The 22,739-nt window shown below is 43.4% G+C and overlaps 1 protein-coding gene across 3 annotated transcripts in view; it reads right to left on the bottom strand.

Annotated features, from left to right (window-relative positions):
• AFF1 (ALF transcription elongation factor 1) overlaps positions 1 to 22,739 on the bottom strand; it is a 178,888-nt gene that overhangs the window by 5,309 nt on the left and 150,840 nt on the right. For all 3 annotated transcript variants that reach the window (XM_006115336.4, XM_006115334.4, XM_006115335.4), the window contains 5 exons: positions 12,186 to 12,322; positions 10,471 to 10,542; positions 9,874 to 9,967; positions 9,714 to 9,757; positions 2,044 to 2,273 (listed from right to left, as the gene is read on the bottom strand). In XM_006115336.4, coding sequence (XP_006115398.2) covers positions 2,044 to 2,273; positions 9,714 to 9,757; positions 9,874 to 9,967; positions 10,471 to 10,542; positions 12,186 to 12,322 — 577 coding nt within the window. The remainder of the gene's footprint in view (positions 1 to 2,043; positions 2,274 to 9,713; positions 9,758 to 9,873; positions 9,968 to 10,470; positions 10,543 to 12,185; positions 12,323 to 22,739) is intronic.

Genomic DNA, 22,739 nt, shown 5'->3' with positions numbered 1-22,739 from the left:
AGTGAAGAAACAGATTGACAGAGTCAGACAAGTATCCAGAAGTTACCTACTTCAGGACATCCCTAACAAGGAAAACAACAGAACACTCACTGGTCTTCACCTATAGCTCCCAGCTAAAATCCCTCCATAGCATCATTGACAATCTACAACCTATCCTGCAAAATGATCCCCTCGCTCACAGACCTTGGGAAATAGACCAGTCTTCGCCTACAGACAGCCCCACAACTTGAAGCAAATACGTACCAGCAGTCACACAACACACTACAGAAACACTTACCCAGGAACCTAGCCCTGCAACAAACACCATTGCCAACTCTGTCCACATATCTATACAAGTGACAGCTCACAGGATCTAATCACATACACCAAACCATTATTGGCTAATATACCTGCACATCCACTAACATGATATACGCCATCGAGAGCCAAACAATTCCCTTCTGTCATGTGTATTGGCCAAATTGGACAGTCTCGGTGCCAAAGGATAAATGGACACAAATCAGACATCAGGAAAGGTAATCAACCAGCAGGAGAACACTTTAACTTCTCTGGACATTCAGTAATGAATTTAAAAGTTGTCATCCTCTTACAAAAGAATTTCAAAACCAGATTACAAAGGGAGACAGCTGAACAGGAATTCATTTGCAAGTTCAATACAAGTAATTTAGTATTAAATAAGTATCTTAACTGGTTAACACATTACAAAGGCAATTTCCCTTCTCTTGATAATCACATCTTCACACCAAATTCTATGAATGAGCCACTTTCAAACTGATTTGATTAGCCTCATTTACACAATATATATAAATCTGTCCCTGTAACTTCCACTCCAGTTCATCTGATGAAGTGGGTTTTATTCATGAAAGCTTATGCCCTAATAAATCTGTTAGTTTCTAAGGTGCGACAGGACTCCTCATTGTTTTTGAAGATAAAGACTGACATGACTTCAGCCCTCTGAGAATATTTAGTTTAACATGTACAGAGCTTTTAAAAAGTCATGTTCTGATGGCCAGCTGGACTAATCTTTATTCTCCTTATGTTAAGAGACAAGCATGAAGTGAGTTTTCAGTTTGGCCTTACTCTGTCCATGGCTCTTCTCTCATAATGATCTATCTTGGATTAGACAAAGTGCCTGCCTCTTATCCTGGCTCATAACCAATGTACATTGGTTTTTACAGAGTCATTCTTGTGAAGATGTATAAGTCCAATCAGATAGAAAGATTTTGACTGCATTAGAATGTTTCTAATTCACTGTGCTGCCTGATTGAGCATATTAACTTACATGTTAAGTCCTCCTTGTATTCTAACAGGATACCTGGAACTTTTACTTTTATTCCTTCCTCAATTTGCCTTTTGAGCCCTGTGACCTCAGCAGCTAGCACACCTATGAAAAAAATCACCTCTCAAGCTCCATGTTAATGTCCGACAATAATCTGAGCTTTTTTCCTGTCTCACTGTCTGTGCTGAGATGGCAACATCATGCACTTAACCACAATAAAGTAACAGTAAAGAGTGTGACAGTTTGGGGAATCCTCTTTGCAAGTGTTTGGCATGCAAACAGGAGTGATCAGTAGGAGACGATGCTTAAGCTCTCCTCCTCATGCAGGCTCTTGTATGAACACTATTTTTAAGGTAAAAAATAATGAAAATGGGAGCTTAAACAAAACTGAAGTAGAAGTGGATCTTCATGGACCAAAAATCCATAAACTGAAAAAGGGAATGAATCTTTCAAAGTTTTGCAGGTCATCTTTAAATGGAGAGTTTGATTTTTACCACTTTACATTTCCCTTTTTCTTATTTATTTTAAACTAATCATTTTTTCTAAGACAGCCTTTTAATTAGAACAAACATCATACAGCAGAAGCAAACACATTATACCAATAACCTGGTCAGGTACCATAAACACTTTGGTTTATTTTAGTACTGATTTTGTTTGGATTAAACAGTCCCTATTTAAGGCAGGACTTTGCTGCACCAGGTGCTGAGAATTAAAAAAAAAATGTTTCCAAACAAGCACAATATTAGAAGGGAACTAAATCTTACCCTTATTCTTCCTGGTCAGCGCATCAGCCTGCTCCCAAATGTCATAGGCACAGAGGATATAGGAAGTGATGTTGATGTAGGAGAAGGTTATGCTTGGAATATTATGTAGAGTATTGATTGAAGAACAAATGCCCCCACTGCCACAGTTGCTAGCATTTGATCCTGACTGGGAACTCACAGAGCTAGCAGGAGAGGGCATCGGAGAAAGAGGAGAAGGTGTGCCTGTGCTTCTAAGGAAGAAGACAATATCATGTATCATGAAGCTTTAATGTAACAGGTTAATGTCTAGCCACAAGACACCCATATTTCTGTTTTTATGAGCCACCCCTGCATCAGGCACCTTGAGACAGCAAGAGCACTATGATATATAAGGTGGAGGGTTCTCCAACAAGGCAGGCAAGATAGATATAATCAAGTGCATAACTACAGGTTAGACCTCCCTGGTCCAGCCCCCCTCTTGACCTGACTGGTCCCGGATGAAGGATTTTTCCAGGTTGGGGTGGTCATTTCTGGACCCCCTGCCACCAGCCCCCTCCAGTCCTGGCCCAGTTGGCTCCCCGCACTTGCCAGCCCTGCTGCCCTGTAAGCTCTGGTTGCCCCAGCAGGCAGCTCCATCACCTCTGCACACCAGGCTCCTGCTGCGGCACTCAGCTCTTGCTGCTACGCCAGGTAGCCCTGCTGCTTGTGCATGCACCCTGCCTTTGTGCATTGGGCTCTCAGTGCTGGGCTGTGCAACTCTGCTACCTCTGCATGCTGGGCTCCCGCTGCAGAGCCTCGTTCTAGCTGCCACTCTGGACAGCCCCACAGCCTCTGCACTGGGCTCCTGCACATGGAGGAAGCCCCACAGCCCTGCCGGCTTGCAGGGCTCCCAGTCACTAGCCCTGCCAGACCATGGATGTTGCCGGATCAGTTTAAGAGAGTTTCAACATGTACACAAAAAACCAGGTCAAGATTTTCAAAAGTGAGTTGGGATTCTGGGTGATCATCTTAAGACACCTTCAAGGCACCTGATATTCAAAACATGCTGAGAACCCAACTCAAAGTCCCTAAGTTGGTCACTCAGTCCATACGCACTTCTGAAAATCTTGGCCTGGTTATCTAAGTGTTTTGGCCAGGGCTACTCAACACACAGCCAATGGGCCGCATGCAGCCCACAGCCTGTTTATTTGCAGTCCGCGGTGAGGTTTGGGTTTACAGTGTGGTATTTGGACAGCTAGTCCATCCTCCAGAGATTATGCAAGGTTGCATTACTGTACATTCCCAGATGATGGGGCCTCCACAACTTTCCTTGGGAGACTTTCAGTTTAATTAATCTCACAGCGACAGGCCAGGGGTAGAAGTGACGGTTCTTTCAGAACCATTACAATAATATCTAAGCATTCTTTCAAAATATTTTCAAAGAGGTATGTGTGGAATTGCATGCTTAGTTTTGGAAAGTGCGGTGTATGCTGAGTATGCACAAGTTGACAGTAGGTTGCACAACTGGCCATCATTGTACACAAATCCCTTGTTTGCACATGCAAATGCTTTAAGTGCATCTCTATCCTGTTGAGAATCAGATCCAGCATTAATTTATAAGATAGCTTTTATAAAACTTTTGCTGTCACATCCACAGTAACTCTGATGCAGACTCACAAAGGTGGCTACAAGCATTAATAATCAGCAAGAAAATTTAAAAAGTTTCTGTTAGGACCATGGTGTCCAACACACTAGCCACTGGAGCACTGTCATGGAAGGGTATAAACTGTTCAGGAAGAACAGGCAGGGGAGAAAAGAAGGAGTTGCACTGTATGTAAGAGAGCAGTATGATTGCTCAGAGCTCCAGTATATGGAGGAAGAAAAGCCTGTTGAGACTAATGAGTTAAGTTTAGAGATAGGAGCAACAGGTGTGATGCTGTGATTGGTGTCTGCTATAGACCACCAGATCAGGTGGATGAGGTAAATGAGGCTTACTTCAGACAACTAAGAGAAGCTTCCAGATCACAAGCCCTGGTTCTTATGGGGGATTTTAATAATTCTGACAGCTGTCGGGAGACCAATACAGCAGAACACAGACAATCCAGGAAGTTTGTGGAGAATGTTGGGGATAACTTCCTGGTACAAGCGCTGAAGGAACCGAGCAGGGATCATGCACAGCTTGACCTGTTGCTCACAAACAGGGAGGAACTATTAGGGGAAGTAGATGTGGGTGGCAGCCTGGGCAGCAGTGATCATGAGATGGTAGATTTCAGGATCCTGACCAAAGGAAGAGGGGAGAGCAGCAAAATAAACACTCTGGACTTCAGAAAAGCAGACTTTGACTGCATCAGAGAACTGATGGACAGGATCCCCTGGGATGCTAAAATGGAGGGGGAAGGAATCCAGGACAGCTGTTAGCAATAAGAGGGTGATCAGAGAGGGTGCGGGGACCTTACAGGATGAGGGAGGTAACCTAGTGACAGATGTGGGAAAAGCTGAAGTACTCAATGCTTTCTTTGCCTTTGTCTTCACAGACAAGGTCAGCTCTCAGACTACTGCACTAGGCAGGCAGCCCTTGGTGGAAAAAGAACAGGTTAAGAACTATTTAGAAAAGCTAGACACACACAAATCCATGGGTCCGGATTTAATGCATCCAATGAGGGAGTTGGCAAATGTCACTGCAGAGCCTTTGGCCATTATCTTTGAAAACTCGTGGCGATTAGGAGAGGTCCCGGATGATTGGAAAAAGGCAAATGTAGTGCCCATCTTTAAAAAAGGGAAGAAGGACAATCCAGGGAACTGCAAACTCAATCCCTGGAAAAATCATGGAGAGGATCCTCAAGGAATCCATTTTGAAGCACTGGGAACAGGGGAATGTGATCAGGAATTGTCAACATGGATTCACCAAGGGCAAGTCATGCCTGACCAACCTGATTAGCGTCTATGGTGAGGTACCTGGCTCTGAAGACATGGGGAAGTCAGTGGCTGTGCTATACCTTGACTTCAGCAAAGCTTTTGATATGGTCTACCATGCCAGCAAGATAAGGAAATATGGATTGGATAAATGGACTGTAAGGTGGATAGAAAGCTGGCTAGATTGTTGGCGATCAATGGGTGGCGATCAATGGCTCGATGTCTGGTTGGTGGTGAGTTTCAAGTGGCATGCCCGAAGGATCAGTTCGAGGGCCAGTTTTATTCAACATCTTCGTTAATGATCAGGATGAAGAGAAGGATTGCACCCTCAGCGTGTTTACATTGACACTCAGCTAAGGGGAGAGGTAGATACATTGGAGGGAGAGCGACCTAGACAGATTAGAGGATTGAGTCAAAAGAAATCTGATGAGGTTCAACAAAGACAAGTGCAGAGTCCTGCACTTGGGACAGACGAAGCCAAAGTATTGTGACAGGCTGGACAGGTAGCAGTTCAACAGAAAAGGACCTGGGGATTACAGTGGATGAGAAGCTGGATATGAGTAAACAGTGTGCTCTTGTAAGCCAGGAAGGCTAATGGCATATTAGGGTGCATTTGGAGGAGCATTGCATTGCCAGCAGATCTAGAGAAGTGATTATTCCCCTTTATTCAGCACTAGTGAGGCCACATCTGGCATATTGTGGCCAATTCTGGGCCCGTCACTATAGAAAGGATGTGGATGCATTGGAGAGGGTCCAGCGGAGGGCGACCAAAATGATTAGGGGGCTGGAGCACTTGACCTACGAAGAGAGGCTGAGGGACTCTTTAGTCTGAAGAACAGAAATGGGTTGGGGGGGAGGGGAGTTGATAGCAGTCTTCAAGTTCCTGAAGGGAGGCTCCAAAGAAGGAGCAAGGGTCTCAAATTACAGTGGAGGAAGTCTAGGTTGGATATAAGAAAAAACTATTTCACTAGGAGGGTGGTGAAGCACTGGAATGGGTTACCTAGGGAGGTGGTAGAATCTCCATCCCTAGAGGTTTTTAAGTCTCAGCTTGACAAAGCCCTGGCTGGGATGATTTAGTTGGGGTTGATCCTGCTGTGGGCAGGAGGCTGGACTCAATGACCTCCTGAGGTCTCTTCCAGTCCTATGATTCTATGTGGCAATTTGGCTGGTTGAGTGTGGCTGGTTGGTTTGAACAATAGAAACTTAAAAATCACTGCATTCAAAGCAAATTTTGAAAATAAAAAAAAAACCAAAATTTTTCAGGGAAAAAAAGAATTTCAGAAGATCTTTCTAAGTTCTAAAACCACTTCCCATTAATTTGACCCATCTGCTGGATGGAGACTGCTGCCAGGTTGCAGAATAGCTTAAATATGCCACTTAGGCTGGAAGTGACCATGCATCATTGTAAGCCGTGGATGGTATTTCTGGGTACTGGTTTTCCACTGGTATTTATCATCAAAGCCTTTCTGAAAGTACTTCTGAGTGAAATTATTTGTTCTTGTAAGAAGCAGCTCAGTTTTCAAACTGGGCAGTCTTCTCTTGGCATCCATTTCAACTTTCAGTTTAAATGCAAGTTCATCATGGGCACATAATTAAGTTCAAATTATGGCTGGTCAGCAGCCAAAACACTTGTTCAGTAAATATAGTGGTGTATATAAACATTTGTTCTTAAAAGGTGTGTATTTTTGTTTTTTGCAGCTGATTTGAGGAAAACAGTTTGAAGTTTATTCCTGTTTTTAAAATTATAAAAAACCCAACCAAATAAAAAAACTTTAAACAAGTTTAACACTACCAGAGATACTGAATTTTAAAAATTAGGGTATTTTTTGGCCTCCCCAACAATATTGCTTATTTCTGCTTTGTGCTGAAACTGAACAATATTAATTCATTTTTCTAAAACTGCATCTATGGATTGGATCATTATTAGAAAGCATAATTCTGAAGCAGGTGAAAGTACTTGTACTGAGTCAAATAATGCTGAAAACAAATCGTCAACAGAAACTACAGCAAAGAAAAAGAGCGATTGGAAGGACATCAAACGTAAATTTCAAGAGAAATGGAACTTGGAATACGCTGTCATTGAAGTGAATTAAAAGCTAATATGTTTATTGGGTCATACAACCATTTTGGCAAATAAGACTGACAACGTAAGAAGGTGTTTCCAAGGGAAGAACAGTAATCCACTACAATGTATCCTATTGAAAGCAAAACATGTGCTTATAAAATTGGTCAACTGCAACTGGATTTTGAAAAGTAGCAGAAGGTTTTGAAGCAGTTACTATCTTTGTCTGAACTGGTAGCTTTGGCCAGCTATAAAGCAATGTGGATATTTGCTCACAGCAAGAAGCCATTCTCAGAGGGAGGAATGGTTAAGGAAATTATTCTGTCATGGAAACCTTGCTTGAAAATCATTAACAAACAGATGCGAAATAACATCTTGCAGAGCATTTGAAATTTGCAGCTGAGTCACCAAACAGTTGAACGTCGGTTGAAAGACTTGCCTATTGATCTCAAAACCCAGTTGTGTGCTGAACTTGATTAGTGTTTGACCTATCCATTGACTCATCCAGTGCCATGTGACATCAGTGATTCTACTCAGCTCATCTTCTGGATTCATTTTGTAAGAGAAGATTTCCAGATTCATGAAGAGAGGCTGTTAGTATGTGGGTTGAGAGATCGTACCCATAGATCTGATATATCTGGTGATTTCATAAGTCTCTCAAATGATTTTGACTTGGATTTAGCAAAACTGTCTTCTGTTACAACTGACAATTCATGAGCTATGATGGGAAAAAAGTCTGGATTTGTGTCTCTTCTGAAAAAGCACCTGCAATCTAATGAAATGAACAGAAAATTGCTTTCCTGCCACTGGATTTTGCATCAAGAAAACCTATGTACTTAGATGTGCACAACAGATATGCCGAAAGACTTGATGGATACTGTAATCAAAATTGTGATTTTTTTATTTGCAGCAGTGCTCTGAATCATCACCAATTTGTGCAATTTTTGAAAGAAATCAAATTCTGAAATCATCTATTTTACCAACATGTAATGGTTCAGTCGTGAAAAGGTGCTTGAGTGGTTCCTTGCTTTGCTTACTCCAACCAGAGACTTTCTTGTTGAGAAAGCGAAGCTGGGCAGTTTTTCTGCTATTGAAGATAAGCAGCGGCAATTTGATTTGCAGTTCCTACAAACATCATAGAATCATAGGGGTTGGAAGAGACCTCAGGAGGTCATAGAGTCCAAACCCCTGCCCAAAAGAAGGACCAACCCCAACTAAATCATCCCAGCGAGGGCTTTGCCAAGCCAGGTTTTAAAAACCTCTAGGGATGGAGATTCCACCACCTCCCTAGGTAACGCATTCCAGTGCTTCACCACCCTCCCAGTGAAATAGTTTTTCCTGATATCCAACCTACACCTCCCACACTGCAACTTGTCATTTGAATGAACTCAATCTGAAACTTCAGGGAAAGGAGAATTAGATTTGTGATATGCCCCATGACTTTTGGGACTTCATTTCTAGGCTACAGCTATTCATCTTTCAAATGAAGGCAAGAGAACACCCAAATTTGCAGAAAATTGCTAGAGATAGTGAATTTGAGTGTGATGACCTTGATTGTTAGTGTTATGTGAGATGGCTTGAAAACCTGGCAATGAAATTCAGCCAGTGTTTTGCAGATTTTGAAAGCTTCATATTGGCATTTCGATTTATGAAAAACCCATTTCAGTTTGACATTGCTAATTCTCAAGACCTTGTCAATTTCCTTGGCCTGGACAAATGTTTGTTTGAAGAAGATGTGCTCACACTTCAAAGTCAGCTCGATCAGTCAAAAAATGAATCGGTTTTGACAATATAGGATGCACTTTTGTGACAGAATCAGTTTGCTATTTTGAAAACTGCAGTTGCCAAACTTTTTTCCATGTTTGGTTCAACATGGTTTTGTGAAGCGTCATTTTCTGTCATTACGTCTATTAAGTCAAAGTTTCGGTCATGGTTACTGGATGAAAATATGGAGGCCAAGTTGAGGTGTGCTGTCAATGAAAAGTTTTTGCCTGATTTCAGAATTTTAGCAATGGAACAAAATTGTCAAGTGTCCCGTTGATTGAATTTCTGTGAAATGTGTTGATTTCAGTTGATTTAAACCAGTGTTGAAATGCTCTGTTGACATTAAAAGAGAGTCTCACAAAATTATTTAAATTTCAGAATAATGTGTCTAGTTCGCTATAGCAGTAGCCTCTATAGTGGCTAAAGCTTCAGAACTGGTTGGACAACATGGTGTTAGGGGAATCAATCGGAAAAAAGCGCCAAAATACCAGCTAAAAGCTAATGTAAAATTCAACCTGTATCACTGTGAGTAGTCCAGCATCTTTTTGGGGGAACAGGAGGGATGACAAGAGAGGAGGAAACATTTCCAAGAAGAAGAAAATTCAACAGATTTAACCTGTCATCTATGTCTATTAACCCAGGATAAGGACTAAAGCAACAGGACCTCTAAAAACAGTTTATAATACATTATTTGTTTCCCCTATTCTTTGATAAGACAATGTGGATGACATTGGGTAATGTGGGCTATATTGTCTGTAAATAAATAAACCAATCTATCTATGTAAGTTGAAGTGATGGAAAAAAATAAGCCATAGGAAAATACTTTAAGAAAGTTATTTCAACCCCTAAAACAGAAAAAGATTCAATGCACTTAACCCCCTTGAAAAAAAAATCGAATTCAAATGTGTAGGCAACTATTTCTGTTAACACTTTATGAGAGAGAGAGGATTTTAATACATATTTTAAACAATACCTTGCAACACATGGAGAAGGTGCTTGTGTGACTCTGGAAGAATTCTGTAAAGAAGGAAAGTTTAGTTAGATTTGGGTTTCACATGGACCTATACCGAACACTTGCAGCTTGTTTCATCTTTCTAATTTGAAACTTACAAAATAATACAATCATGCTCTACCTTGAAGTGTTCATTGAGGGTTCGGGAATACTTTACTGCAGTGTCTTTTTTGTAACGAAACATTGCCATGTGCAGAATGGACTGGCAACGCATGCTGTGAACAAAAATCAGGAATCAGTGTCAGAACATTCATCGCCACTCCAGCAGCAATTCTTTTTGTATAGCCTGAGGACACATACAGCCATCTTATTTCAAATGAAAGAAAGTTTGTGCTTCCTTGACCATATATATTAGATAGCCACCGTGAAAAGATCATGTCAGAGAAAAACCAGAACTGTCAGGGAAGTAGATGTACAAGCCCTAGCAGGTGTTATGGACATACCCTGTGTGTCCAGAATTTACTTGGGTCTGTTCAATTATGGCTTAAGTTACACAATTCACAAACCCTGTCAGGCAATTCACATTCTACCCTCAGCTTACATCCAGTTATTAATCTCCAACACACCATTCCCTACTGACAGTCCACTTCATTGTAAAATAAATATTTAAGATTTCACTGCATAAATGTAACATTAGATTAGCCCAGATCTCCACTTTCAAGTTATGAGATTATGAAATGTTGCACTAGAAAAGAGGTGATGAGGAATAGGCACGTACCACAAAACAGCAAAGATTTTTTCATGTGCAGATGCTGAGGTATCTGAAAAGGATTTTAATGTCATTATAAATCTGTAAGAAAACAAAAAAGAAAATTAATGAGATTCTTCAGGTAACAGGGCAGGATTTCCCAATGTCATCAATATGGTACCATTTATGAAAATTCCACTGGCTCAATAACCACAAAACCTAAGTTCTATTTCCAACTCTGCCGCTAGCACCTTGTGCGAAGCCACTATACTGTCTGTGCCAATACTTAACCACCTGTGTAAAGTACTAATTAAGGAATCAATCCTGTAGCTGTGCCAGTTAAAAATGTGTTTAATTTTTGCAGCTTTTCTAAACATGGAATAGCTTCAGGGTTGGGTTCTAGCATAGCTGTCCACCCCTCTCAGCTTGATTCATAGTGGACATCCTAAGGCTGATACGCAAGAAGCCACAGTGGGAACAGTAGACACACAGGGTGTGTCTACATTGGCATCCCTTTCCAGAAAAGGGATGCTAATGAGACACTTCGGAATTGCAAATCCACGGGGGATTTAAATATCCCCCGCGGCATTTGCATTTACATGGCTGCCGCTTTTTTCCGGCTCGGGGTTTTTGCCGGAGAAAAGCGCCAGTGTAGACGCGATTCTCCGGAAAATAAGCCCTTTTCCGGAGGATCCCTTATTCCTACTTGAAAGTAGGCGAGAAGGTCAGAAGGATACAGCTGATTTAAATTTATTCCACTAGAACATTTTTTTTGACAAAAAGTGGCTTTTTGAGCAAAACAAAACATTCTAATGGGAAATTTTCATTTGATCAAAAGTTCCCATATTTTCAAACAAAAAACACCAAAATCTTTTCAGCAATATATTTTCTTGTTTTGTCAAAAACCAAACATATTTTAAGAAGAAAATTAGAAAAAACTGAATTAAGAATTCCCATGAAAAATGGGTCTTTTTCAACCATTTCTAGAGAATGAAGTTATATCACATCTGGGAAATATTAATTGCATACAGATTAGATGATAGTTGACATATTTCTGTTTGAGTCACACTTTCTTCAGCTTGTGAAATAACTCACATCCTTCAGAAGTGGAGTTTATTGTAACTGCAAAATTTCCTTTTGCAAAATAAGAGCAAACAAAAAAAGGGAAAATTGGCTAAAAGTCTCCTATAAATGTATGGTCAGGCCTAAGAACCAATCCCTTCAAGTCTTCACTAGAAACCCACACATTTAACATTTTGAGACCTCTCCAGCCTTTTAAACCCGTTTAATGAATTTAATGTGGGTCATGCTAATTTGATCTCTCGCTAGTTTCTTACTCAAAATGTCAGTTTACATGCATTAGCTCCAGTCTAATTACCTTTATAGACCACACATGTAATTGCATCAAAAAGATCAGTTTGGTTTGACAGATTCTATTTCCATAAAAGCCATATTGATTAGCATTAATTATATTTGTCTCCTGTAATTCTTTATTAACTGAGTTCAGTATCAGTGGTTCTATTGTCTTGCCTACAGGTATCAGAAAGATAAAAACTGGAAAGATGAGAGAAATTCAGAGGTATACTTAGATTGTAAGCTCACTGGACAGTCTTTCTGATCATGCAGTGTTTAACACAAGGGGTCCTTAACCATGATAGGCACCTACTACTAATTTGATACAAATAATAAATGGGATAACATTTTAAAAAACTATCCTATACCAGCAAAATGGCCTTTATACTTACTTAAGGAGATCTATGGTGTCTGAGAATATTGTGTATGCTGATTTTGGGGCTAGTGCATCAGATTCCATAGAAATTCCATACTCGATGAAGGAAAGAGCAGCCTCCAAGTACTGAAATGCCTTTGCAACCTTGTCTGTCTGTTGGGAAGAAGATGTTCATGGTTAGCCAACATGAAAAAGTATGGTTCTTCTTCATTCTTTGCCATATCTCTGCCTTCTCTTTGCTTGGTTATGCTCTATTTGAGGTGAGAGAGTGACCTCGGTACATTTTAACTTTGATCCCAGTGAAAGTGTCTAACATTCAGAGGTGAACTGCACCTGCAATCTCCCCCTAAGTCATGTCAATTAGCTCTTTTTCCAAATGACAAGCAGTTCATCTGCTACAGCAGCCCCTAGTCACACAACCCTGCCAGGGTTACAGGGAAAGCAATGTCTTACACCTCCTTATAGCCTGTCTGACATCTGATAGTATCACTATAGTATCATCCCGTTGTGCCAAATGAAATCCTAGGACTTTACCACTCTTGGATTAGATCTCTGGATGGCACCACTTTCCCACCCTCTATTTCCAAATACCTTAACATGAGAGGCCCATCTGCAATTGGTGCCTGCAAGATACTCTTTTCCATGTGCTTGTGACAACAGCAAGCAGGGAGAAAGAAAACCCACAAAAGGGCCCTGCCTGCAACTCACCACCTCTCAAAACTTGAGCTAACCAGTGAGTCCCTGCCTTAGTTCAACAGCCATGGTGCATAGAATCATAGAAGCCTAGGGCTGGAAGAGACCTCAGGAGGTCATCGTTTAGCCCCCTACCCAAAGCAAGACCAATCCCAACTAAATCATCCCAGCCAGGACTTTGTCAAGCTGGGACAAACACCTGTAGGAATGGAGATTCCATCACCTCCCTAGGGAACCCATTCCAGTGCTTCACCACCCTCCTACTGAAATGGCTTTTCCTAATATCCAACCTAGACCTCTCCCACTGCAACTGGAGACCATTGCTCCTCGTTCTGCCATCCGTCACTACTGAGAACAGCCTCTCTCCATCCTCTCTGGAACCTCCCTTCAGGAAGTTCAAGGCTGCTATCAATGCTTCCCCCCCCCCCCACCATTCTTCTCTTCTGCAGACTAAATAAGCCCAAATCCCTCAGCCTCTCCTCGTAGGTCATGTGCTCCAGTCCCCTAATCATTTTGGTTGCCCTCCACTGGACCCTCTCCAATGCATCCACATCCTTTCTGTAATGGGGGGCCCAGAACTGGACGCATGTACTACCTCTCTTAGGCCAGGTCTACACTAAAAGAGAATGGGCGATGTTAATTATGTAGCTGTCGTCAATGTATCTTGTTTTGAGTTTCCCGCTCTCCCCTAAGTGGGAGATGGATACTCCCTTTGGCTTCCTTTACTCATTACAGAAGAGAACGTTACCTTGTGCAGTTACAGGAGTTACTTGAGATGTGTGTCCCTGGGGGCGCTCCATTCTAGGTGCTGGTGCTTCCTTGCACTGGTGATTGGAGATCTTTTCTAGCAATGCCCCGCTGTGCTGTGCATACACAGTGGTGTCTCCTTGTGCCATTAAGTGTCCGTTAGTTGCATGCCTCTGCTCCTGCTCTGCTTTGGATGTGCCCCAAACAGGCTCCAAAGTAGGGGAGGAAGAGAGGGCATTGGAGCGTCCATGGGGACCACACATCTCAAAGAACTCTTGTTACTGCACAAGGTGAATTCTCTCTTCTTTTTCAAGTAATAGCTCTGTGGGAGCTACACTCTAGGTGTCTGAAAAGCAGTGTCCACCTCGTGAAGGCAGGTTTTGGAGACTGTAGAGAGAACCATTCGGGCCACTGTTATAGGAATTAGGCCAGAAGTCTAGGACCAGGTTGCTGCTCTGCAGATGTCTTATAACAGGACATTGGTCAGGAAGATGGTGGTGCAAGCCACTGCTCGGGTGGAGTGAGCTGTGATGATAAGTGGCAGTTTCTTGTTATGGATTGTGTAACAAGCATGGATGCAAGAGGAAATCCATTTTGATATCCTCTGGGAGGAGACAGATTGACCTTTTGAGCATTCAGCAAAAGAGATGAAAAGTCTTGTGGACTTCCTGCAGGACGGAGGGTGTGTAATGTTTCTTGGATCATGTCATCATGCGGCTTTGGACAGAATGCAGTAAGTGGATAGGTTCATTAATATGGAAAGGTGTAGGGACTTTCGGGAAGGATTTTGGGTAAGATCTGAGTTTTACCCTGTCTTTGCTGAAGATTGTGTAACGGGGAGTGTGCTATCAAAGCTGCTGTTTCTCCTATCTGTCTACTGGAAGTGATGGCTACGAGAAAGCCCACCTTCATCGAGAGTTGTAGCCAGGAGCAAGTGGTGAGTGGTTCAAAGGGTGGCTTTTGTGAGGCTTTTAAGGACATGATTGAGGTCCCATAGGACAGTAAGTGATATCACTATGGGGAATGTATTTTGGAGTCCTGTTAAGAATCGTTTGGTCATGGGATGCGAAAAGAGTGAGATCCCAGCTGTTAGCTCATGAAACTCAGCAACTGAAGCAGTGTGAAACTTTATTGAACTCCCGTAGGTCAAGGAGGTAGTCCAGTATGATTAATAGAGGGGTAGTGGAGGGTGGAATGTTGTGTTTTTCCTGTATCCACTCAGAGAATTTTTTCCATTTATAGGTGTAGGTGTTTCTGGTAGAAACCTGTCAACTACTGATTAGTATTTACTTTACTCTATCCGAGCAGAACATTTAAGCATCATGTAGCCAGGCCTTGAGATGAAGTGTCACTGGATCTGGACTGAGGATCCTGCCGTGATGTTGAGACAGAAAATTGTGATGTGGAGTGAATGCATGAGAAGCAGAGATTGCCAATCATTTCAGGTAAGGAAACCAGGTCTGTCTGGACCATGATGGTGCTACTAAAATGATGTGTGCTCGGTCTTGTCTGATTTTCATGATTACTCGGTGGAGCAATGGTAATGGTGGGAATGCCTACAGGAGTGGGACTTCCCATTTCAGGAGACAGGTATCCCCTAAAGAGCCCTTCCCTAGGGCTACCCAGGAGCAAAACTAGCAACATTTGTGATTGGATTAGATCGCAAAAAGGTTTGTGTCGGGTTGGACCCACTGGGCGAATACTTCCTGCAGGGCTATTGTGTCCATTTCCCAATCGTGCTGGTCTGAAAACAGGCAGCTGAGATTGTCCGCTGTAACACTGAAAACTCCTGGCAGGTATGTTGCTATGGGAGTGATCTGGTGCCGAATGCACCAATTCCAGAACTTCATCACCTCTGTGCAAAGGCAGTTGGATTGTGCTCCTCCTTGATGGCTGATATAATGCATGTACGATGTGTTGTCTGTCATGATATGGATGGTCCTGTTTTTGATGTATGGAAGAAAATGAAGGCATGAGTACTGTACTGCTCTTAACTCCAAGAGACTGATGTGAAGTGAATGTTCTTTATAGGACCACTTGCCCTGTACTGCATGGGAGTTCAGATGCACTCCCCATCCCATAAGGGAAGCATCTATTGTTATGGAGATCATAAAGAAAGGCTGTTGAAAGGAAATGCCCTGCAGCACGTTGTGTCCACCATTGCAATGAGGTCAGGATGTGGTGTGGTAGCTGTCAGGCTTGTGTAGAGAGGCCCTGAAAGAGACATAAACAGTGGCCAGCCATGCTTGGAGGAATTTCATATGGAGTCTGGCTAGTCTTACATATATTGTGGCTGCCATGTGACCAAGGATTTGGAGACAGTTGCATACTGTTGTGACTGGCGAATCCTGTACTGAGTCTTGAAGGCAGGGAAAGAGTCAAACCTGTGCTTGAATAGTGTTGCCCTGGCTATTACTGAATCTAGTTAAGTACCTATAAACTCGAGAGTCTGTGTAGGCTGTAGTGCGGATTTCTGGTAGTTGATATGAAATCCAAGACTGAGTAACAGATAGATAGTTTTGTTGACCACATTCCGGGCATCTTGATATGATGTGCCTTTGATGAGGCAATCATCGAAGTAGGGAAAGATTATCACCCCTATATGAAGAAGTTATGCAGTTACTACAACCAGAGTTTTCAAAAAGACTTTTGGTGCTGCTGATAGGTTGAATGGGAGAACTTGGTATTGGTAGTGTTCGGTTCCAACTGAATTGAAGGAAATGTCTGTGTGCTAAATGGATCATTATATGAAAGTAGGCATCTTGGAGATCGAGGGCTAAGACCTATCTCTGCTGTCTAACACTAGTATGATGGATGCTAGCATAACTATCTTGAACCTTCAGTAAGTTACATACTTGTTGAGCTTTCTGAGATTTAGTATGAATCTCCACCCCTACACTCCCTCACCCCCATCTTTTTCTGTGTGAGGAAATATTTTGAGTAAAAACCTCTGCCTTCGTAAGCCAGTAGAACTGGTTCTATGGCCCCAATTTGTAGAAGACGTTGACTCTCTACTTGTAGGAGGTTTTTGTGAGAGGTATCCCTGAAGAGGAGAGGGCTAAGTAGGGGGAATGTATGTGAAGGGTATGGAGTAGCCCAGACTGATGATCTCTAGAACCTACCAGTTGGATGTTATTTTGGTCCATTCCTGGAAAAAGGTGAATGAATCGGAAGTTGGATGGAATTGGCGATGGTACGACGGGGATGTTGTTTAAACCCTCAACCAAAACTTCAAATTTGTTGTTTCGATGTGGATGGTTGGTTCAGGTTGGATTGCTGCTGACAGTGTGATCTGTGCTTCTGCTCTCTGTGCCTTTGTCTGAAGTCATACTACTTGTTGGGCTACCCCAAAACCTTCTCTCTCCAGGCTTCAGTATAAAACTTCCCCACAAATCCTAAAAATCTAGATTTTGGGGATAATAATCTGCGGCCACCATCAAGTGCTTTTGAATCCAAAAACAGGGATGGATACTTGAAACCAACCCCTGGGTTACCCCAAGTTCTCTTCCCAAAAGAGCTTGAAAAAGAGAAAAGCGGAAAAACAAACTACAGTCTGTTATGGCTGCCACTCTGTCAGGGAGGTAGATATATACACAGACCTTCCAGGACACAAAAAATGAACCTATTACTTAGAAAAAAAATAACTTTTTATTACCAAAACAAGATTACAGTTGCAAACATGATTAAGGTGACTGGATGGTAAGAGGCACAAATTAATAAACTCATGGGGGCTCTTCCCATGGGCTCAGGACTTAGTTACAGAAAGGAGACCCCCCCCCCCCCATTTCTAACAGTACAGACCTTAGATCCAAATCCCCAGAACAGAAAACAATAAAACCTGACGGATTTATCTAGACTTTACCTTACTTACACATTATGAAAAGTCTTTTTCTTGGAGACAGACATGTCTTCTGTCTCCCTCAGAATCTAGAGAGGGAAACTGGCTCAGAGACAAAGGAGGGAAAACCCAAAAATTCCTTTGTCTCAGTTTGAAATCCCTACCTGCATTTCTATTGGCTGACTGCTACCTGGCTACGTTAACCTCTTAGTCCCCAGACTGCTGCCCATCCCTCACGGTTATGACAGATGGCTTTGGCGATGGTACGGTGGGGATATTGTTTGAGCTCTCATCCAAAACTTCAAATTTGCTGTTTTGATGTGGATGGTTGGTTTGGGTTAGATTGCTGCTAACAGTGTGGTCTGTGTGCCTTTGTCTGAAGTCATACTGTTTGTTGGGCTGCCTGCATGACCCCCCTAGGCCTTAGAAAGGTGTTGTATCTCTGGTGTTTGTTCAGTGGTGTGTGTACATGCTCACAGTTCTTAGAATCATGTGTGAATCCTTCATGGAGTGAAGAACTTCATCAGTTTTGTTGGCAAATAGATTGGTTTTATCAAAGGGAAGGTCCTCCATTTTGAGTTGCAACTCCCTGGCTATCCCAAAGGCTTGGAGCCATGAGGCTCTGCGCATGACAATTGCTGTGGAAAGGCTGTGTGCAGTGGTGTCTGGAGCATGTAGGGCCGCTTGGAATTTTGTATGGGTGATGGTGTGGCCCTGTCAAATTATGTCCTGGAGTTGAAGTAGTTTCTCTTCTGGGACGAACTGGAAGAGGTTTTGTTACTTTGAATAGTTAGTATAATTGCAGGTAGTGAGGCTAGGAGTGTCTCACTACCCTCAGTTATAGGGGTGGCAGAGAAGTAGACTTTTCTGTCCAGTATGTCAAGCTGCTTATGCTTCTTTGTCCTGAGAGGGCAACCTGAATAGGGGTATTTGGCTCTGTGCTGGACTGAGTCTACTACTAGGGAGTTTGGAGGGGGATGTGAAAAAAGAAAGTCCACCCTTTGGCAGGGCCGAAGTATTTTCTGTCTGCCCTCTTAAGCTGCATCTGCCAAATAGTATCGGCCAGATTGAGAATGATTTCATCCATGGGGACGGCTATTTTCGACAAGACAAGACAAGACAAGTCTTCAACAAGACACGTATCTTACAGATGTCTCTGTAAGATACGGAGGAGCCAATATTGCTTCTCTGCACTTCTTTAAGTGTAGCTCCTGTTCATTGGCCACTCATGGAATGAGGAGTACAGCTAGTTCGGACTAGGAAGCCTAATCCGAACTAGCTACTTCGTGCTGCGTGTAGCCGCGCGGCACGGGGTCCGAACTAGCCGGGATTTAAAAATGGCGGCGCCCGGCTTATGCAAATGAAGCCCGGGAAATTCAAATCCCGGGCTTCATTTGCACGTGCGGTATGCCTACATTACCCTCCTAGTTCGAATTAGGAGGGTAGTGTAGACATACCCCATTATACTATATGCTGGCCAATGATGAAAAAGGCTCAACAGCAAACTAAAGCCCTAGATGTGGTGCCTAAAACTGTGGGCTGCTGTGAGCCTCTGAGGCAAACAAAATCTGCCAGGAAGTGCAGAAGCCACCGAGTTTTCATAGAAGCTTTGTCACAATAAGAAACAAAGAACTGGGAAAACTTTAACAATGAACTGAACATTAAGGAAGGACTAAGAGGCACTTGAAGAGCAAGAGGGTATGTCTACACTAAAAAGTTAATTCCAACTAACAGCCATTAGTTCGAATTAACTTTGATAGGCGCTACACAGGCAAACCGCTAGTTCGAACTTAATTCGAACTAGCGGAGCGCTTAATTTGAACTAGGTAAACCTCATTCTACGAGGACTAATGCCTAGTTCAAATTAAGTAGTTCGAATTAAGGGTTGTGTAGCCACTTAATTCGAACTAGTGGGAGGCTAGCCTTCCCCAGCTTGCCCTGGTGGCCACTCTGGGCACAACCAGGGAAACTCTTCTGCCCCCCTCCTGGCCCTGGAGCCCTTAAAGGGGCACGGGCTGGCTACGGTGCTTGTGCCAGGTGCAAGCCTGCCAGCACCCAGCCAGCAGACCCTGCACCTGGCCACGACCTCCGCACTAGGCACAGGAAAGTGGCTGTCTAGGGCAGGATAGCTGCCAGCCTGGCCACCAAAGGCCACATGCAAACCCAGGAGCAGGTTTGCATGAAAATCAAGGTGGTCCAGTGAGACTCCCGACCCTGAGCCCTGAGCTTAGAACATGAGAATGGCCGTACTGGGTCAGACCAAAGGTCCATCTAGCCCAATAGCCTGTCTGCCGACAGCGGCCAACACTAGATACCCTGCAGGGGATGGACCGAAGACAATGACCAAGCCATTTGTCTCGTGCCATCCATCTCCAGACTTCCACAAACAGAGGCCAGGGACACCATTCCTATCCCCTGGCTAACAGCACTCCATGGACCCAACCTCCATGAATTTATCTAACTTCTCTTTAAACTCTGTTCTAGTTCTAGCCTTCACAGCCTCCTGTGGCAAGGAGTTCCACAGGTTGACTACTTGCTTTGTGAAGAAGAACTTTCTGTTATTAGTTTGAAGCCTGCTACCCATTCATTTCATTTGGTGTCCTCTAGTCCTTCTATTATGGGAACTAATGATGAACTTTTCTTTATGCACCCTCTCCACACCACTCATGATTTTATATACCTCTATCATATTCCCCCTCAGTCTCCTCTTTTCTAAGCTGAAAAATCCCAGTCTTTTTAGTCTCTCTTCATATGGGACCTGTTCCAAACCCCTAATCATTTTAGTTGCCCTTTTCTGAACCCTTTCCAAGGCCAAAATATCTTTTTTGAGATGAGGAGACCACATCTGTACACAGTACTGAAGATATGGTGTACCATAGTTTTATACTTTCCCTCCTCCTTCTTCCCCTGGCTTCCCCCTTCCAGCTCCCTCCTCCCAGGTTTCCCCCTCCCCTCTCCCACCCTCTCTCTTCCCCTCTCCCACCTCCTTTTCCCAGTCTCCCAGAGGCTAATCCCCCCCCCCCCGTTTTGTTAAATAAAGAGAGTTTCTATTTTTGAACACACGTGTCCTTTATTTTGTACATCAGGAAGGAGGGCTAGGAAGGGGTAAGTGGAAGGAGGTGAGGGACGAATGGGGTACGAGCCCCTGATGGGGAGGACTGGGGTGGCTCTGCGGGCTCCTCAGGGTGGAAGCTCTCCTGCAGCCCCCCGATTGACCCCCCTGGATGGCAGCCTGCGGCAAGTGCAGCCGGGCTGATGGCCGAGTGCTGTGATGTGCCGAGTGTGGGCACTCAGGACACTCCAAGTCAGGACTGCTTTGCTGTCCCTCATCAAGGTAGACAAGCAAGCGGGGAACCCTGAGAACTGTCTGTCCGGGGTGAGGGTCGGGTCCCTTTAAGCACAGCCCTCGGCTAGCCTGAGACAGCAGCTCCACACTCTAAGTCCTAACCTGATGCCCTGCCGGCACTGCTTCCGGCCATCCTTAACCTCGGTTCAGGGTCCACTCAGTGTGGACATGCTAGTTCGAATTAGCAAAACGCTAATTCAAATGAATTTTTAGGTCTAGATGCACTAGTTTGAATTAGCTTAGTTCGAATTAACTAATTCGAATTAAGTTAGTTCGAATTAGTGCTGTAGTGTAGACATACCCAGAGCGACTTATGTTCCAACAACCATCACAAGCGGTAAGAAGGAACTGCGGGGGTGGAAGGCCAGCAGGGGTATATATTAACCGATATAGCGGTGCGACTCCAAGGTGCTTCCCTGCTGGCTCAATGGATACTACTAAGGGAAAATCTTCCGAAGATGCATGTATGCAGTGTGCACACACCTACACAGAATGAACATGAACAGTCATTCAAAGGGCTTTTTCACCAGAATCAATGTGGAATGGTCAGGGAAGATGCATGACACACACATCTTTAGGAACTCTGGTCTCTTCAGAAAATTGCAAGATGGAGTTCTTCCCAGACTGAAAAATTACCATCAGAGCCACTGAAATACCAACTGTGATCTTTGAAGTCCCAAGCTACCCCTTGCTCCTGTGGCTCACAGGAGCACACAGGCAGCCTCAACAGCAGCAAGGAGCAGTTCAACCACAGGCTGAGCTAGTGCAGAACAGTGGTACGATGTGCTCTTGGGCGTTTAAAGTCACAGTTAGACTAGGTTTGACTTCAGCAAAAACAACATTCCTATTGCTGCAGTAGCCTGCTGTGTGGTCCATAATGTCTGTGAAAGGGGGAAAAATTGTATGCCTTGGTGGGGAGATCACGAAGTCAGTAATTATGAGCAGCCAGATACCAGGACAATAGAATCATAGAGCTGGAAGAGACCTCAGGAGGACATCAAGTCCAGCCCCCTGCCCAAGGCAGGATCAATCCTAACTATGTGCAATAAGGAGAGCACATCGAGGGGCACTGCCAATCAGAGACGCTTTGAAAAACAGCTTTGTGAAGGACTAGGCAGCAATATGACAATTATGGATGTTGCTCTTAATAAGGTGTCCTGTGCATTAAGTGCGCTGGCTTATAAACCCCTTTCTACCTGTGTAACGGAAGCAGTACAAATACTGTTATTGGGAAACCATGCATTTTTATTTAGGGAACACAAGGAAGCAGAGACAGAAAAGCAGTTCAGAGCGGGAGAGTGGGAAGCAAGAGCAAGCGGTGTATTGCAATCTCCTTGTTCAGCAATCACAGGTGTGGGAATGACAGCATTCTGTTCTGGGAGATCTCCCTGTCAGCTGACTGGAATGCTGTCCATGACTTTTACCTCTTCCCCCCCACACTGTAGAGTGCCTGGGAGGGGAGACTATGGAACTTGATGAGGAAGGCAAGTGGTTCAGCATGAGGCATATGGAGATTCTGGGCTCCATCTGCTTCTCCTGTACCTTTACCAGGTGCATCACAAGCTCTATTTACTGCTCCAAGAGTCTCAAGATCTCCTCCTGGGTCTTGGCTTCACATTTTCTGCATGCTCTCCTCTCCACATCTCCTGTAACATTGTTCTCCTCCACGCATTTAATTGTGTCCTGTCCATGTGGGTGGATAGCATTTGCTCATTAAACAGCTCATCCCAATTACTTTTTTTTTTTGCCTTCAGATCTGTGTTAGCCAAATAACTGGAAGAGTTGGAGGAGTGGGCAACAGATTCATTGTTGCACCCACTGTAACAAAAAAAGTCAAGAGCAGATTGTAGAACACAGAAGCTAATATCGTAGCATGAAAGTACATCCATCCAACACAATGGCCATATGTTATATACAAGGCCAAATCATATTTTTAATTGTCCATT

The sequence above is a fragment of the Pelodiscus sinensis genome, chromosome 5, assembly GCF_049634645.1.
Source record: "Pelodiscus sinensis isolate JC-2024 chromosome 5, ASM4963464v1, whole genome shotgun sequence".
NCBI classification, from domain to species: domain Eukaryota; kingdom Metazoa; phylum Chordata; order Testudines; family Trionychidae; genus Pelodiscus; species Pelodiscus sinensis.
This window is presented reverse-complemented; position numbering and strand designations above follow the sequence as displayed.